At 49.2% G+C, this 17,013-nt stretch overlaps 1 protein-coding gene across 15 annotated transcripts in view; it reads right to left on the bottom strand.

Annotated features, from left to right (window-relative positions):
- The window catches only part of Cacna1d (calcium voltage-gated channel subunit alpha1 D), a 424,715-nt gene that overhangs the window by 47,306 nt on the left and 360,396 nt on the right, over positions 1-17,013 (bottom strand). For 13 of the 15 annotated variants that reach the window (XM_050158046.1, XM_050158045.1, XM_050158050.1 and 10 more), the window contains 9 exons: positions 15,221-15,327; positions 13,196-13,283; positions 12,034-12,141; positions 11,896-11,948; positions 10,423-10,569; positions 8,618-8,819; positions 6,539-6,697; positions 4,962-5,072; positions 259-342 (listed from right to left, as the gene is read on the bottom strand). In XM_050158046.1, the coding sequence (XP_050014003.1) occupies positions 259-342; positions 4,962-5,072; positions 6,539-6,697; positions 8,618-8,819; positions 10,423-10,569; positions 11,896-11,948; positions 12,034-12,141; positions 13,196-13,283; positions 15,221-15,327 (1,059 nt within the window). The remainder of the gene's footprint in view (positions 1-258; positions 343-4,961; positions 5,073-6,538; positions 6,698-8,617; positions 8,820-10,422; positions 10,570-11,895; positions 11,949-12,033; positions 12,142-13,195; positions 13,284-15,220; positions 15,328-17,013) is intronic. The other 2 variants (XM_050158057.1, XM_050158054.1) reach the window with 2 other exon arrangements.

Raw genomic sequence — 17,013 nt, 5'->3', positions numbered from 1 at the left:
CCTATCTTACCTTGCCTACTAGTGCCTGGGGTCAATGGTGCCAGAGTCAGCCCTGCAAAGGTGGCTTTTGTCTGCAGAGGCCTTGGGCTAAGGCTCTACTCTAGAAGGTTCTTTCCCACAGTCTCTGTGAGGAAATGTCTAGTTTCCGATCAAGTATGACTGGGGTCTGTGACTTGTCCAGGTGATGCCACATCAGGGCAGGGAGCAGAATGTGCAGACAGAAGAGAGAGGACGCAGGCCACACAGGTGCATACTTACGTCGGCTTCGCTGAGGGCCACGTCTATAATGCTGCCGATTACGATGAGGGAGTCAAACGTGTTCCAGGCGTCACTAAAATACCCCTGGACAGAGCAGGCAGGGGCAGATGTTTATGAGCACTTAATGAAGGGAACATCACACGGATCACATGAGGGGACACATCCGAGTCCCCTCAGCACCCATAGCAACCAGGGAAGGGGTCAGGAAAGCCAAAGGGGAGAAAACAATACTGTCTACTGGTGGAAAGGGGTACAGAGGGGTGGTTGTGCTCCTGCATGTGTGAGAGAGGGCATGAGTGAGAATGGGCACAGACGTGCACACACATGCACACATACATACACACACACACACACACACACACACACACACACAAATACTACAGGTGTATGGCCCTGGGCAGATAGAGGGTAACCCAGCCCTGCTACCCAGAGTATTCACCCTAAGCCCGCAAGAGCTGAGGGAAGAGTGAGGCTCCTCCACACCTCCAAGAGTCTCCAAGTGCCCTTCCTTTATTTTCCCACTTAAAGTCACTAGGTGGCCAGCCTCTCCCCATCCCCATCCTCACCAGTCCAGCAAAGATAACATTCTGAATAGAGCTGGAAGCTTCTAGTTACTGGGCTATACTGTCAAGATTTGTCTATAAGCCACCTTCTATCTTGAAAAGGGGGAATTTGTTTTAAGGATAAAAATTCAGGTATGAATTCTACAAAGAGGGGTTCAGTATGTGTACAGTGGGTACATTTACAGATGAATTAAGAAAACCAGAACAGGAGGTATTTTGAAGTGTCAAGGTCTAGAAGCCTGTGATCAAAGGCAAGGTTCTACAGAGGCTCGGCCTTCTGTGGCACTGTGGAAAAGGGGGACATGCTGCCTCCTAACAACTGGAGTGGGTGGCTTTCTATTTCCTATAACAGCACCACCATCCATCAACAGGAAGTCATTCACTGTTTCCCTTTGTTACTCTTGACAAAGACACCCCAGACTCAACTTTAATCACTTCTGATTGACTCTTGGTCTCTCATTTATAGCCATGGTGTCTCTTGCACTTGCCCCTTACTGGCTGGTGCTCAAACAGTTCTCTCAGAAGCTCAAGGAACCGACAAATGGAATTGTCCTGCAGGAAATTCAACAGGCCTATTTGCTTCAAAGTACAGCTCACACTTCCTTAGCTTGCTCCTCACGAACGCAGGATTCTCAGCTGGCCAAACAGGGAGAAGACAGTTCCCTGTGAGGATGGACTTGTGATGTGTGGCTAGAGGCAGGATAAGGAGCTGGCGCCAGGACACAAGACAGCCTGTTTCCTTCTCAAGGTAGTCCCCTGACAGCAGCCTGGTCACATGGGGCCTCCAGCATCAGAATCCTCTTAAATTATTTATATTGTTGCAAGTTCTTCACCTGGCAACATCACTGCAGACTCTGGTGATGGGCAGGCCCTTCCCTTTTCCTCACTGAATGGCCTGCGGGGTGGAATGTATTCCTCAACCCAACACTCAGACGACAAGCACTCACAGAGCACCAAAGACTGAGCCCCCTTCCCTCACTTCCTGACTGGCCCTGGATCACATGCTCTACTGTTCTCATCTTGCCCGACGGATCTGCTGGCAGCTGTCGGCTCTACCTCACGTGTGCAGCAGCCCTATTGTTTCCACAATGGTCAGTGTTCCCACTCTGGGCCAGTCCAGTCTGGGTATAAGATATTCTTCATGGAGCCTTTTCTGGTACACTGTGGTGGATAAAATCCCTCTGAATCAGCAATATAAGGGCCAGCACTCAGGGAACCTTTTATAAATCTGACAGACTAAGAGAATCTTCCACAGTTTCAAAATGGTGCCGTGCCCAAATCCCTACGTTGCAGACTGAAGGCTGACATCCCTCACCTACAACACGGTGTGAGTGACTGGGCACCCAGGCTCTGGCCAGGTGGCTCCAATAGTCCAGGGGAGGCAGAAATGCCAGTCCTCCCTTTCCTCCCACACACTGCTTCCCTGTTTAGCAGCCTCCTAGTTCATGCAATCACTGCCTTGGCAGCATGACTCAGCTCCTCCACCCTTCCTACACTGGAGACACCATGGTTCCTCACACAGGGCCCATCCCCACCTACTCTCCCAGCTGAAGGAGTGACACACTCCTCTATAACTGATCTCTGAAGCCAGGACTTCTCAGGGGAAGCCAGCAATCAAAATCTTTTCTCCCTCCTTCCTTCCCTCCCTCCTTCCCTCCCTCCCTTCCATCCTTTCTTCAGCTCTACCACCTGCAAAGAACAAGTTAGACAGCCACATGTAATAGCTTTTATTAGTCAGAAATAGTTCTGACTCTGGCATTTAAGTTATTGTGCTAGTTGGTTAGTTTTTGTTTGTTTTTTGTTTTTCTCAAGACAGGCTTTCCTTGCGTAGCCCTGGCTGTCCTGGAACTTGCTCTGTACATCACTAGTTAGCTTTAATTGTCAGTTGGACATAACCTAGACTGGCCTGAGAAGGGAATCTCAATGAGAAATTATCTGGATTGGCTATGCTGGCAAGCCTGTGAGTAGTTTTCTTAACAGAGTTAACTGAAGGGGGAAAGCCTACCCTGGGTGTGGCGGTACCAAGTGTGTGGAGGTAGCTGCTGACCTGACCAGCTAGGATAGAGGGACCCTCACCAGTTGCTTGGTAAGAGAACTGGGCTTGCCTCGTGAGCACCAGTGAAAAGGATGGGTTTTAAAGGCCAGGTTGGACTTCAGGGAGAGCCCTGTGTCTTGGTGGATCCATTCTCCTTCCATTGTCTGGCACAAAGTAATAGAAACCATCACAGCAACACTGCTCTTCAAGAGCAAGGATGCTGCAGCTGTCGACAAGGTTCTCTGGATCATAACTTGAGGTCATCTGGGGCCATGAAAAATGTCTTGCTGAGCAAAACTACAAAGCAGTGCACCTTCTGGTAGAACTCGCCCATTTAAATGCTCTGATCTACAAGCACTGGCTGCAAATTAGCTTCTGTAGCATAAGAGTGTTTCCTATCTGTCCACATGATACGACACACTCCTCCCAGGCTTGGAGACTCACTGGGCCAAGCAATGTTCTACAAGCCACTGATGCACTAGCCTTAGAGGGGATGTGCTCAGATGCACACTCCCAAATACACATAGGCCACACATGTATGCACACAAGTAAACACACACTCTCACACGCTCACATGCTGTGGGGTGTGTGTGTTCTCCAACTGTAGAGCTCAATCACCGGGCACAGGAAGACATGGTACAGAGTTGCTGGGAAATGTCCCATGGGATCGTTCCATGCACATTTCTCAAGAACTTCCCACGTTCTGACTCTGCAACCTTTCCCATCAGTTCAGACAAATATTGTTCAAAGAAGTATAGGCAAAAGAGAAGCAAACCAAAGTCCCCGAGGAGGTTCTGATGAACTTGGAAAAGGAGGGAATGTTTATGTAGGTAGGTATGGACAAGTCACAGTACGTAACATCGCGCCATGCGTAAGGTGCCAAATTTGGCCCCACTGCAATCACCCCAATTAATCACTTACAAATGTCCTTTCTTTTTGGTCCACAAAGATCCGATTAAAGATTACCTAAGAATTACTTCAAATTGAAGAAAGGAACAGGCTAGAATTCAAATTCCGTATAACTGTAGAGTACACAAACCCAACCCTTTTTGAAGCTATACCGTAGTTATCGGATGCCTCTAGACGGAGTACGAACACCTAGGCACCAGGCTTTGTCAATCTCTCTTCTGAGAGTCAGGGTCTATGTTAGGAAGGAGAACCCCGCCCCCTATGGCAGCTCAGCTCAGCTCTTCAGTCTAAGGCTTTAGAGGGAAGGAACATTGTTGCTTGGGGATGGTGGCAATGGTGTAGTGGGGGCATGAGCAGTCTCCAGCATGGGGCTACATGCCAGGCACCCTTAAAACGCTGAATGTAATAAACGCTTACTGTCCACAATAGTCTCCAACAACTGGACTATGAGTCTCCTGATAGAACAGAGGAGGAGAGAGGGGTGTGGGGCAGTGAAGGAACTTGTGATGGGCTGAGGATGGATTTCAGGTGTTTCACAATTGTGACCTTTGATACTGAGCTACATGGCTTGTGATGCCACAGCCTCTGGGCTTTGTGGGACTGAACTGACCCCCCCCCCGAAAGGAGGCACAATGGAGTCACTCCTTCAGTGTGGTGTAACACAGTTCACGCTCATTTCTCATAAACAAGAGGCCTTTTCTAACTCCAACAAACAGAGATGCTGTAGCAATGAGAGGTAGCAGAGCTTTCCATAGGAGGTAAAAAGGAAGCTGGAGGCCAGCAACAAATAAAAACTGCCTTCGTGCTAGCAATCTCGGAGTGAAATCAGGGTCAGAGTCTTTCTGATGACTATCGGACACTCCCCCAGGGCTCAGATAATGGGCTACATTCTCCTGAGCCAGCACGACATGCTAGTCAAAAACAGAAAAACCAGGGTTTTCAGTGATAATCCGCCTACAAATTCCCAGTTCTCTCCTCTCTTTTTCTCAGAATTGTTTTCAAAAGGTTTTGTTTCTGCACATTTATTTTCCCATGTGTACACAGATGTCCTGATCAGATTTTAATGTTCTCAGGTGGTAACCCACTTAGTTACCAGAGCAGTTGAGCGTAATTCGGCAGCACAAGGCTAAAAGGAAGCAGGTCCTTCTCTGGGGTAATTCAACAACAACCTCTGCAAAGCGGATTCAGCAATTTACCTTGGGCTTAAACGCGATGACTTTCAGAACCATCTCAACAGTGAACACCCCCGTGAAGACCATGTTCAGAATGTCCATGGCATCGTTGAACATCTTGGACTGCTCGTAGTGCTGCGGATGAAGGCAGAGCTGTCAGCATTTCAGGACCTCACGTCCTTGCCAAGGAGGTCCCCTGCCATCTGCACCCTGGGGGCACTTCCCACCCTCCAGTATAGCATCTTCTCCGGGCAATTCAACCCTGTACTGCAAGGGCACATGGTGAATGTCCACAAAACACAGGGTGGGTGTCCACAGCACGTTGAGGATGACTGAACGATGGAGGCAATAACATGCCCATTCTTTCAGTTCAAGGTAAGGGGGAGTCACCCTTTCTCTGTTGGGAATGACGCTCAGGTCCTTGACTAACACACTGCAGATACCACCTAAATGTCTACGGATAAAGGTAGAATTGGATTAGTGATAAACCATATACTATTTAGGTTTATGTCTTATTAAAAGTGGTATTACCCAGGCTTTACACCTTCCCCTAGATCAACATACAGATCTTATCATTTTTAACTCTAAGAACGTGGGTGAAAATGTGTGTGACTATAGACCTGTCTTCTGCAAAGAACCAAGAGTTTGGTTTGCTTAAGTTCTTTAAGCCTGGGCAGAATCTGGTTGTAGAGCTTGGTTCTTGCTCCCTGACCTACTGTCCTATCTATCAGACAGTAACTGTTGAAGATTCACTGTTCTGCAATCTGACTTGGTCAGGGTCAGCAAGAAATTACTGCAATTCAGGTCAATATTAAAAAAAAAAACCTACAAAATCTTGCACTATCATATTGAGAGCCCCCCAAGACAGAAATGTAGCTTGGGTTTTCCTTTCTACACTGAAAGCCGCTGTGACAGGTGCAGACCAAAGTGTCAGACATGCGGCGAAGGGGCTGGAGAGTGGCTCAAAGGTTAAAGGCACTTGTTCTTACAGAGGGCCTGGGCTCAGTTCCCAGCACCCACATGATGCTCACAATCATCCAAAGCTCCAGTTTCAGGGGATTCAACCCCCTCTTCTGACTTCTGTGGGCACCAGGATCATACATGGTGCACATACATACATGGCAGCAAAAAACTCATATATGTGAAATTCAATTTAAAAAACCTAACACTAATTTCAAGGCACCAGACTTGACTAATTCAGCAGAATCTTTTGGCCTGAGGTGGGCGTAGAAGACTTCCCAACATCACTCATGCCATGGCCTGGGGTAAGATTCTCAGTGCCACCAGCTGGTAAGGACAGAAACCAGGACAGAAGCTGTGGCATCAGGGCTTTGGTACTCAGTCACTCTTGGGTCTCAAGATCCACACTGATCACCACACACAGGCTCCACGGAAGCACTACCCACAACTCCGTCACCCAGACAGACCCAAACATAAAAGTGACCTCATGAGTCTACCACAAGAACAGGAAGAATGAAACTCTGACCACACTAGAGTCAAGCCCCTTCTCAAGGGAGGTGGTGCATGCTATTTTTGGGATCTGGGGTACACGGCTGCGTGGCACACTGAGACTTGATCCCCGCAGTGGCCTCCATTTTTACCTGCATGGCCAGGCAGAGCGTGTTGAGCATTATGAGGACGAACATCATGTATTCGAAGGGCGAGGAGTTCACCACATACCAGAACTTGTACTGGTAGGGATTTTTGGGGATGTATCTCCTTAAAGGGCGCGCTTTCAAGGCATATTCAACACACTGACGCTGCAAAGGTAGAAAAGGACAAACATGGGGGTTTCAGAGCTTCCAGGGAAGGAGCATACAGTGGTCATCAGCCTAAAGAGCTCACCCTGGCCCTCAAGGAAATGACCACAAACAACAGCAAGTCTCTGGGAGGATCTAGACTTTGCCTTGTGGTAACTTCGGAAGCAGGTGGAGCAGCCACTGTGCTGGCTCAGATTTGCAGACACAGCTTCTCCTGAGCTCTGCAGCGTCTCTGACTAGAGGTCGGGGTGGGGGGCTTGGACCAAGCCTTGTCAGGGTCTTTCCTGGCCAGCAGGTGGTGATACAAAGTCTTCCTGTGTTGTCCCCCACAAGAGGAAGTCAGCTAATGACAGGCATGGAATCTTCCAGAAGCCCAGAGGCTGAGTTTACTTCCTGAGGCGGGATGCTCTCCAGATCCTCTACCAGATCCATAGAAGATGCCTGTCTAGTCTTAATGGGGTGGGAACTTACCATGCTCACCTCAGCATCTCCAGAGAATGGTTAGAGTAATCTAAGGTTGGCTCTAAACACCCACTGGTCTTTTACTTGCTCTGGGACAGACACTAGTTACTTTTTGGAGCAAGCTGAGAGGGATCCTCCAGTTGACCTCCCGGCTTGCTCCTGCCTCCAACCTTCCCTCCACCCCTTCCTCCACTGCCCTACCCCTCACCTTCAGCTTCATTCCAGACACAACAGGCTTCAGACAAGTTCTCTGTTTGGAATTAGTATTACTCTAACTAGGGATACCAGAGTGAAGCCTATATGGGACTTTAGGTTGCACACACATGTAACCTCCGCTCTGCATGGCTTACCTAGCCTCGTCTTCACCCATCTTCCATAGGTAAGCAAAGAAATGAGCCAAATTATCCCAGTTTATCACTGGTAGGGGTTACAAAGGACATTGTGACACAGCAAAGTTCTTCCACAAAACAAGACAGCATGCCCCTACACGTGGTTACAGCTGCCACCTCGGCAGGGATACCTCATATACCATGGCCACCCCTGCAGGAAGCCTGCACTGCCAGATCATTCTTGCTCACCAAGTCACCATAAAAGACAGAAGACAGAGGAAAACCCTCGGAACAGACTTGCAAACTCATATGCTAATGGTTCAAAAGAACATGTGTGGGGTAACTCCTTCACGGCTTCATAAATAATCTCTAAATAGGGAGAAGGGGCCAAGATCCCAGGAGCAGAGATGAGCCTAATGTCACTGAGCGGGTGCAGGCAGAGCAGGGCCAGAGCGCAGGCTCCTGGGTTCCTTGCTTTACCACACAGCCAGAGTCAAGGCTCCTACTTCTACCACAGCAGCCAAGACAGGGAGGAGACGACAACTCCAGCAAAGCCACGGTCCTCACACTTCCTCCTGAACGACAGCATATTTTGACCGAAGACAACTGTGGTCCCCAGAAGACCTCTGGGAACATTCTGGCTCCCTATTGGAGGAAGAGGATGCCAGCGCATTGGGTGGGCAGAGGCCACTGCTCCTTGCTCTACAGCTGTGCCCTGGGAACACAGGTGAGAAGAATCAGCCCACAGCAGCACAAAGGTGAAGTCCCAGCCAGCAGATACCAAAGAGCCTCTCTGTGGGGACTGTGTGAGTCTGAGTGGCTTCTGGCTCTGGGTCACAGTGCCATGCAAGAGTGGCAATACTATACCATCACTGGTCAGTCACGGCCGTGGGCTGTGGCTTCAGTGCTCTCTGCCTCCCCACCACAGGCTTGGGGATTGGTTTCCCCAGTCACAGTCTCTTCTGTGTCTGGTGACTAACTCTGCCGAGACTCAACATGACTGCGGGTGTGGTCTGAACGGGACCCGAGCTGGGACGAACCCTCTCCTCTGTGTAGCAAAAGCCACTGAACGAGGAGGTGTTCTGCTCTTGCTTGAGGGGCAGAAACACGAACAGCGTGTGACTTTAACCTGGTTTTTGTCGAGCTCACAGTTCTTATACTCCTTCTCTCCCTGCTCCTGGAAGGTGACGATGACAAAGCCCACGAAGATGTTCATCATGAAGAAGGCAACAATGATGATGTAGATGATGAAGAAGATGGAGATCTCCACCCGGTAGTTGTAGACGGGACCAACATTCTCTCCGTTTGAATCAATTGCTTTATACAGCAACCTGGAGAATAGGAAAACTGGGTGAGAACCTGCCAACTCCAGTCCAAGCGGCCCAGCCCACTGCCCCACAAGAGGCTCCCAGAATTCCTCTGCACGGTCGTAGGGGATGGGACACCAAAGCCTCTGAACACAGCCTGGTCATGGGGGCATCTTAAGCCTTGGGCCCAGATAGCTAGTATCTAGGTGAGGGGTTACCCAGATATCATCGTTCAGAGACTCTCTGGAGAACTGGAAAATCAAACAGATTTTACAGTCAACAATGCAGCCTTCTATTAACAGATAAGAGAAAAAGAACATTACACTGCCATATGGAAGGCACTGATAATTACGTGTGCACTGACAGACACCCAGTACCCAAAAAGGATTTCTCAAGTTAAGGGGCATTCAAGTATCAGACGGAACTCTTAAGATAGACATTACCATAAACCTCCCCAACTTCAACCAACCTACTCTAATGCAGTCAGTCCTTCTCGACCCCGCCCCATGTGCACTTCCACGCCCTCTCTTTTTACCTCTGCTTCTTTCTAGAAGGGCAGATGTTACTGCCATCCCCTTCCTATCAATGGCCAAGAAGCAGCCAAGTGCCACAGTCACAGTCCTCAGGCACAGAGTCCCCAGCTGGGCTCAGGCACTTGTAGCTCCAAGCCCCAGGCTAGATCATATCCCATCAGCTGCCCCAATAGTTCACTAGGGCACAGTGTCCCAAACCTGGCATCACCGCAGTGCCTGGCTCTGACTCCACACCTTTTCTCCTAGATCAGCAAGTAAGCGAGTGCTACTCAGCTGTCCACTGAAGCTGAAGCTTCTGAGAATGTCAGTCACAGTCACCCGAGAGTCCTGGCAACCAGCAGGGACCAGCCTGGGCACTCCCCTCCTGAAGCTCCTGTGTGCATGGCACATCTGAAGGGAGCCAACAGAGTGCCAGAGACCCCCCTTTGCCTTTTATTGTCTTCCTTCTTTATGTTCTGGTATACTAACTAGTCCAGACCCCAGCCATTCATCTGGACCCTATTCCATACTAGGTATGATTATGTGACATTTCTATTAACTCTAGGCTCTGAGGGAGGAACAATGCCATGGTCATGTGATTTCCTCCACGTTGCCCAATGCAGCATGTTGCATGGAGTTGATATCAAGGCATAATTTCAGAATGGGTGTTTTAAGCACCCTCATGAAAGAAACGGCATGGTGTGGCACGCTCCATGCCTGGCACACCTTAGTGTTCATGATGTATCACAGTGAGTGAGAGAATGACAGTTTGGATGCTGTCAAATACTCTCTAAGAACACCAGAAGGGCACTTGCCAACAGCAGTTTATACAGCAAATGCCTCTCAGGACTTCCTTAACCACACCCAGAGATGCTGCCCCAGGCCTTCGCGACTGAAGCCAGAAGTAAGATGCAGATGTTTAACGCCTGCCTGTTCAGATGGAGGAGCCACGATGAGCAAGAAATGATGCAATGGTTGCCCAAAGCTAGTCACGGGTAAGCTTGCTAGCAGCGAAGAGCAAAAGTAGAACCCCCTCTTTTGGAAAGATGACAGCCCAGAGTCCCCAAGGAGCCAGCAGGGGCCTCATGTGGAGACTGGATATTCTTTGTACTTACGCAGGCCAGCCCTCGAAAGTCGAGACAGTGAAGAGAGCCATCATGGCCGAAAGGACATTATCAAAATTGAAATCACTGTTCTGCCAGATCCTCTCACGGACCACGGGACTGTCGACATCCCCATCCTTATAAAGAATGAAAAGCCCCCTAGAGAAGAAAGGAGTTGGAGTGGCCTCAGCTTCACATATGACAGCATCGGGTCAGAACAATCGTATGCAGCCTCAGCCAGGCCACACACCAGAGCACAGCCCAGATGGAGTTTCTCCTTTGCTCCTCCACGTTTAGTCTGCTCTATACTTCAGGTAACTCGCCGGTAACAACTAGGGGAAAGTGCACTCTCTAGGGTAGGAGTGGCTGGAGACCCAGGGTGCCCCTGTTAGCAGTCAGACATGACCCAACAGTCAATGCTTCTCACATAAGAGAGTCTAGAAATACTGTACATGAACCAATACTTTGGCCACAAAGTATTGAGAAGCAAGCCAATGTATACGCTTATACACATTTTAGTTTCAACAAATCTCATCCCTCTCATACCATTGATATCCTCAATCTTCTTTCCAAAAGAATTCTGTAATCAATGTCACACACCACTTCTTACAGAACTGTGCTTGTGGGAGGAAGCCACAAGGTAAAGCCTACTGCTGTTACTTCACAGGGACAGGCAGCTGGGGGAGGGGCCCACAACAGGACACCATGGCTGAGCTGATCAGCTCGGTGAGGGGGCGGTGCTCTGCGTCCCTCGGTCCAGGCCAACAGCATCTCTGGAGCCACGTGTTGTCATAGGAAGATTATATCTGATGCCCCATGGTCACATCAGTTGTTCAAGGAAACCCGAACCAATGCATACGGGACCCAGATTTTCTGGAGTCTTAAGCTCTGGGCAGTGTTCGAATGGACTGAGAATATTCTGTATTTACTGAACATCTTAGAGTATAAGGTGTGAACATTTCTTGCTATTTCTCCATTGCTGGCCATTGTGAACAGAAATATGTCCAAAATGTGGGCAACAGGAACAGGTGCAAAGACATCTTCCAAGCCTTGTAGAACAGGGTAGCCCACTCCTGAACACTGGGAACCGAGCTGCAAGTCTGGCTTGGGAGAACACCATCCAAAGTCCACTCGGATAGCAGGGAAGATACTGGTGACCCCTGGTCACTGCTATTTCAGGATTTCTTTCCCCAGTTTATAAGATCTATACTGAACAGCTAGAGCCATCCACTCATTTTTTGGGGTGGATAAAAATGTTTTAAACCTTAAGAGAGGTGCTGGCTCTCAAACGTGACTACACTGTAATTTCACGTCACTTAAATTGCGCCAGGACTTGGGAACAGAAACAAAGTAAAAGATCACCATCCTGGCAGGCATGAGCAAAGTAGGCAGGCCTCTCGTTCCTGGACCCAAACCCCTGAAGTGCTAATGTGAGTGACTCTATTTCTTCCTCCAGCTTCCCCAGCCTGCCCTAGGGATACCCACCTGCATTCTTCTGGGTTACTTTTGGCCTCGTCTGTGCAGCGGTAGAATTTCCCCTAAATACAAAAAGCAGACGGAGAGTCAATGGAGGGCTCTTCTTATAGAAACCAATCCCAGCCCCAGGTGAAGGGTTCCCCATACCTTGAACAACTGGACCCCAATGCATGCAAACATGAACTGGAGCAAGGTGGTGACAATCATGATGTTGCCGATGGTTCTGATGGCCACAAAGACACACTGGACAACGTGCTGGGGAGAGAGAACAGAGAGAGTATGGAAGGCTGCTACCCCTCCTTAAACAGGAGTTTTAGTCATAAGTCAACGCCAGGCAGCTTCTACGCTTGGGTGCCTCCTGATATGAGAATCTAACTGTTCCAACCGTATGCCTGGTTTTGCTGGCTGCCCACTGATGAGTATTGTCAATACAATGTGTGCTTTTATTTTTATTAAATTTTTATTACATTTAGTTATTATATGTATGTACATGCATGTGTGTATGTGGAGGACAACAGGTATGAGCTGGTTCTCTCCTTGTTCAGTTCCAGGAGCTGAACTCGGTCATCAGGCTTGGTGCCTTAACCCACTGAGCCAATCCCTGGTCCAAGCACACTTTTTATGTGCCTTTTCTTGGGTTTCCTCGAAAGAAGTTGGTTTAACTGAAAGAAACACCACCTGCACATATGTACACAAGACGCCTATCCCCGAAAGACCTCACGGAGGCGTCAACCCTTTAGCCTGCTGTATAACCCATAGGAGAATGATGTACAACTTAAAACAAACATGGAGAGATGCTATTGGTAAAGGAGTAACAACTATTGCAATTGCAATGACCAATATCGCCCATTAGTAAAATGAAAGTAATTTTGCTGTGTGGAGGTATGTGGATCCATGTCCCCATGTGCATGCCTGTTCATGGAAGACAGTCGAAAAGGACAGTGCATGTCCTGCTGTATCAGCATCCACTTTACATTCTTGAGACGGGGTCTTTCATGGAACTCAGAGCTACGCCAGCCACCAGGAAGCCCCTTGCTCTCTCAGCCACTGCTCACGCAGCGCTGGGGTTACAAGAGTGTGAGAGCATGCGTGGCTTTTTAATAGATCTGGGGATCTGAACTCAGGTCCTAGTGCTTGTGCAGCAAGTGCTCCTACCTGCCGAGCCAGATTTTGTTTTCACAATGACAGCACTAGGCCGGGGCAGCTTTTTTGGTGGAAAGGCCTCAGCTCATCATCTCCAGACTAGAACAGTTAGTAACTGCAGGCATCCCCAACCCGCGCTAGCCTCACTCAAGAGAGGGGTCAATACCTTAAGTCCTTTTGCTCTGTTGATTGCTCTGAGGGGCCTCAAGACCCTCAGGACCCTGAGAATCTTCACAACGGAGATGGCGCTGGATCTGAGGGAGGACAGAGGTAAAGGTAAGAAAGCAAACGGCACGTCGCAGGGCAGGATGGGAGCCTGGACATCAGTGACATCATGTGGCCATCTCTTTAATGACATTACATAACCATGTGGAGTTGAGCTGGTCTCTCTTCAGGACTTCAGTCAGTCCTGCTCCTTTCTGCCACCAAGCAGGCCTCCTGCCTCCTGCTCCTGAGGGAGCTCGGGGGCCCCGACAGTGGCCCCACATCAGGCACACAACTTGTCTTCACAGAGGCATTTAGGAACTGACCTCATTATTTTGATGTAAACACTAGTCTCCTGACATTTAGATTTCAGTGTTTAAGTTTGGGGACCTATGCTAGGGCATTAAATCTGGTAGGAGACATGGGCAGCACCCCCTAAGCAGCGCAAATCCCGGGGTCGGGGGTAAATGGTGTTCTCCTCCAAGGAAGGGAAGGAGGGCATGACCTTAGGGGTAGCTGGGAAGGCCTCACAGTGAGGTTGCATCAAGTGGCAGGAAGAGCCTCATCAGTTGTATGGGAACAGGTCGTGGTGAGGCCCAGACAGCCTGTTAGCTTGAGGGGAACAACAGGTAGTGGAGAGGCCCAGACAGCCTGAGAGTTGGCATGAGGGCTTTGATCTGTTGCGGGCTGTTTGAGTTAATCAGTTGGGTGTGGCTGCAGCACCTGCTAGGGAGGAAGTGTGCAAGAGGAAAAGCTGGGAAGAGCAGGGACAGCTTGAGTGTTGGTGAGAACTGTGAAAGGATTAGATCGAAGGTTCAGCTGGGAAATGAATCCAGAACTTCTTCCCCAGGCAGCAGCTGCAGCCACAACAAGGATGACCACTCTAGGCCGGAATCCTTGGTTCTTGTTAGGGCCAAAGTGGGCCTCAAAATAGCAGTACTGCTGACAATGTCCTCACTGACAGCCTGGGCTCAGCTCACGCTGTACGCTGACCGGCTAAGCAGAAGGAAACTTAAGTTAACTAAACTTAGGTTAACTTAGGAAACATAACCTAAATTTAACATTCCTCAGAAGTTTGGGTTTCTATTTGTCAAGAAAAGCCATCACTTCCTTTATCTGCCCCAATGGTCAACTACCTCGTGCAGAGGGTTCCTGGTTAACCCAAACAGCCTGCAGTAGACCAAGCCCCACCGGCTAATTCTCAGACCGTTCTGGCTGACACCCCTTCTCCTGCCGCTACCTATTCTCAGAAAACTGACAAGGCTGGCTCTTCCTTCCAGTCAGTGTTCTCTGCCCCACCCCAGAGGCAACCCAGCCATTGATGCTCAAATAAACCGTCCTTCTTCCCACAGAGTGGTCTAGATCAGAGCTTTCACTGTGCCTTGCTCATAGTCCTCTCCAGTTCCCTTTAGCTATGGGACTTATTATGTGCATGTGTGCTCACACTGGGGTACTAGCAAGCAGGGCCAGAGCAGAGATTGCTCACAGGCCAGCAGGAGGCTTAAGTGAGGTCGCAGAAGCTGCAACCATGGTTGATGGCCCCCGGGACTGCATAGGGTAAAAAGGCAGCGCTCAGCCCCACCAGAAACTCTTAGCTGCCCCCAAAGGTTGTCGCAGCTATGTATCCTGCAAACACAGGAAGTGGAAGGGGTCCCAAGAGTTCGCCAAGGCCAAGTTCTTCTTGCACTGAAAGAAAACTGCCACCCCGAGAGGAGACCCCGAGTTTCGGACCAGGCCCGAGGAGAACCCAGTTTGCTCTCTCCTAGTCGAGGTGTTTTTCATCTGCTGATGCAAGCCAGTTTCACAGAAACAATAAACTCAACCTAGCAGTAGGTACAAGACAAACGGACACAGAAAGAGACAGAAGTAGGAAAGCAGGAATGGCCCCAGCGCTTTCTGACGCGGGGCAAGGAAAGCCATCCTGGCTGGAGTCATCAGACGGCACCCAGCTTGAATGAATTAGGTTCAATTCCTTCTGAATACTTACTGAATCCCAAATGACACCAGAGACACTCCAACAACCAGCATGTCCAGCAGATTGAAGTAGTTCCTGCAGAAAGCCCCTTTATGTAAGAAAGCTCCGAAAGTTGTCATCTGTAAACAGAATCATGCACCGTTTACTTCCTCCTCCTCCCCTCCAGGGTCCAAAGCCATTAACCAAAAAAACCCTGGGCTCTTCACAAAATCTTGACAGGAGCACCACTCTGTTAGTGACTGCCCACCAGGAAGACAAGCACAACAGGACTGAGTGACTGTGAGACCTACTTCAAAGTAGGTTACAAATGAATGGAAAGGGGTAGCCGTCCAGTGAGAGAATTCAAGTAAGAATACAACTCTGGCACGTGCAAAGAGCCTGCCTAGGACAGGCTGCATGTGGCTATGAGAATGCCAAGCTGAGCTTACCTATCCAGGGCTGGCCTAGCCTCTCTAAGGTCATGGAGCACATACTGCCTTCATTAAACCCCCTCAGCGGGAGCTGGAGGCAACACCGGGCTCCTGGGCTCCTGGGCTCCTGGGGTCCTTTCCCCCTTAACTTAGTTGTTCCAGTTGTAATGATTTCCCAGTCCCCCGTCTCTCCAAGACGAGAGACTCGGTAATATCAGGTGTAGCAAGGAGGTGGCTGGATGATGCTACAACTAAGCGCCAGGTTCGTTTGCACATTAAGCAGTGAACAAACAGAGTGGGCGCTCTGGTGTGGTTTCTGCTGGCAACAGGAAGAGCTCAAAGGGTAAGTTCTCCAGGTGGGAAGATACAGTATTAACCAGGATTTTATTTGGCCCAAAGCCCATGACTGAGTGCTCATCTGACAACTCAGAAAGGCAGATGGTAAACAGAACCTCAGGTCGCCTGTGGAATAAGGCTTCTTCGTTCAGCTTAAGGGAGAGGCAGCAAAAGGCAAAAACAAGGACCTGGGGTGGGGTCCTGGGTGCTTTGCACCACAGACTTTACCGCAGGGCTGTAAGCCTTGGCCACTGCTACGCCATGATGAAGGGAGGACTAAACCTGAAAATACTGGCTTGCTTACCTTCAGGTAAGAAAACTTCTAGTTCTCTTAGATTTGAAACAGAACTGAATATATTTGGGTGGGTGGTTCTGAACTCATCATCAGTGACACAGGGGATTCTCCCTGCCCACCTTAATAGAGGTTTCCTCAGCAGAAGATTTTGTGAGGAGCCCGCATCCCCAGTCGCCCAACATAAAGTACATTTTTTTAAAGGTGCACACACAGAAACTTCCAAATACTTTAAAGACAACTATGTTAAAAATGCTTCATTTCTCAGCTTCTTCCCACGAGGAGTTGGCTGTAACAATCGAATCAGAAAGCCCAACTCCTGGAGGCTCTTAGCTGTGCCTCCAGACCTCTGATCATCTAGGAAGGAACTTCCCCCTGGAGTGCTCACAGTCAGGACAGAGGACACACAATGATGTCACCTGTTAGGGCATGCATGGGCAGTACATTCAGATACACCGCTGGTTTGTGCAGATGTAAGCCCATCCCACTGCAACAGATACAGGACATCTCCACACAAGTAGACCCAACTTATCTTGCAAGACCTGTTGCAAGCAAAAAGTGTGCTCCTATTCATGACACAGGGACCACACTGCAGTCCCAGGAGCAAGGAGAGGGTGGCTCCTGCCATAGCATGAGTGCGTTTCCTCTTACCTGATGTCAGGAAGGGGAAAGGGAAGCTCACACAGAGTCCTATGTCATTAGTAGTGAACAAATTTCAGAGGACTTTTTTTTTAAAGGAACAAAAGTATAATTCCAACTAAAAATGA

This window comes from Alexandromys fortis, unplaced genomic scaffold (assembly GCF_014885135.2).
Source record: "Alexandromys fortis isolate MF-2015 unplaced genomic scaffold, M_Fortis_MF-2015_v1.1 scaffold_106, whole genome shotgun sequence".
Lineage (NCBI taxonomy): Eukaryota > Metazoa > Chordata > Mammalia > Rodentia > Cricetidae > Alexandromys > Alexandromys fortis.
Note: the sequence above shows the minus strand (reverse complement) of the source record. Positions and strands in the feature narration are given on the sequence as shown.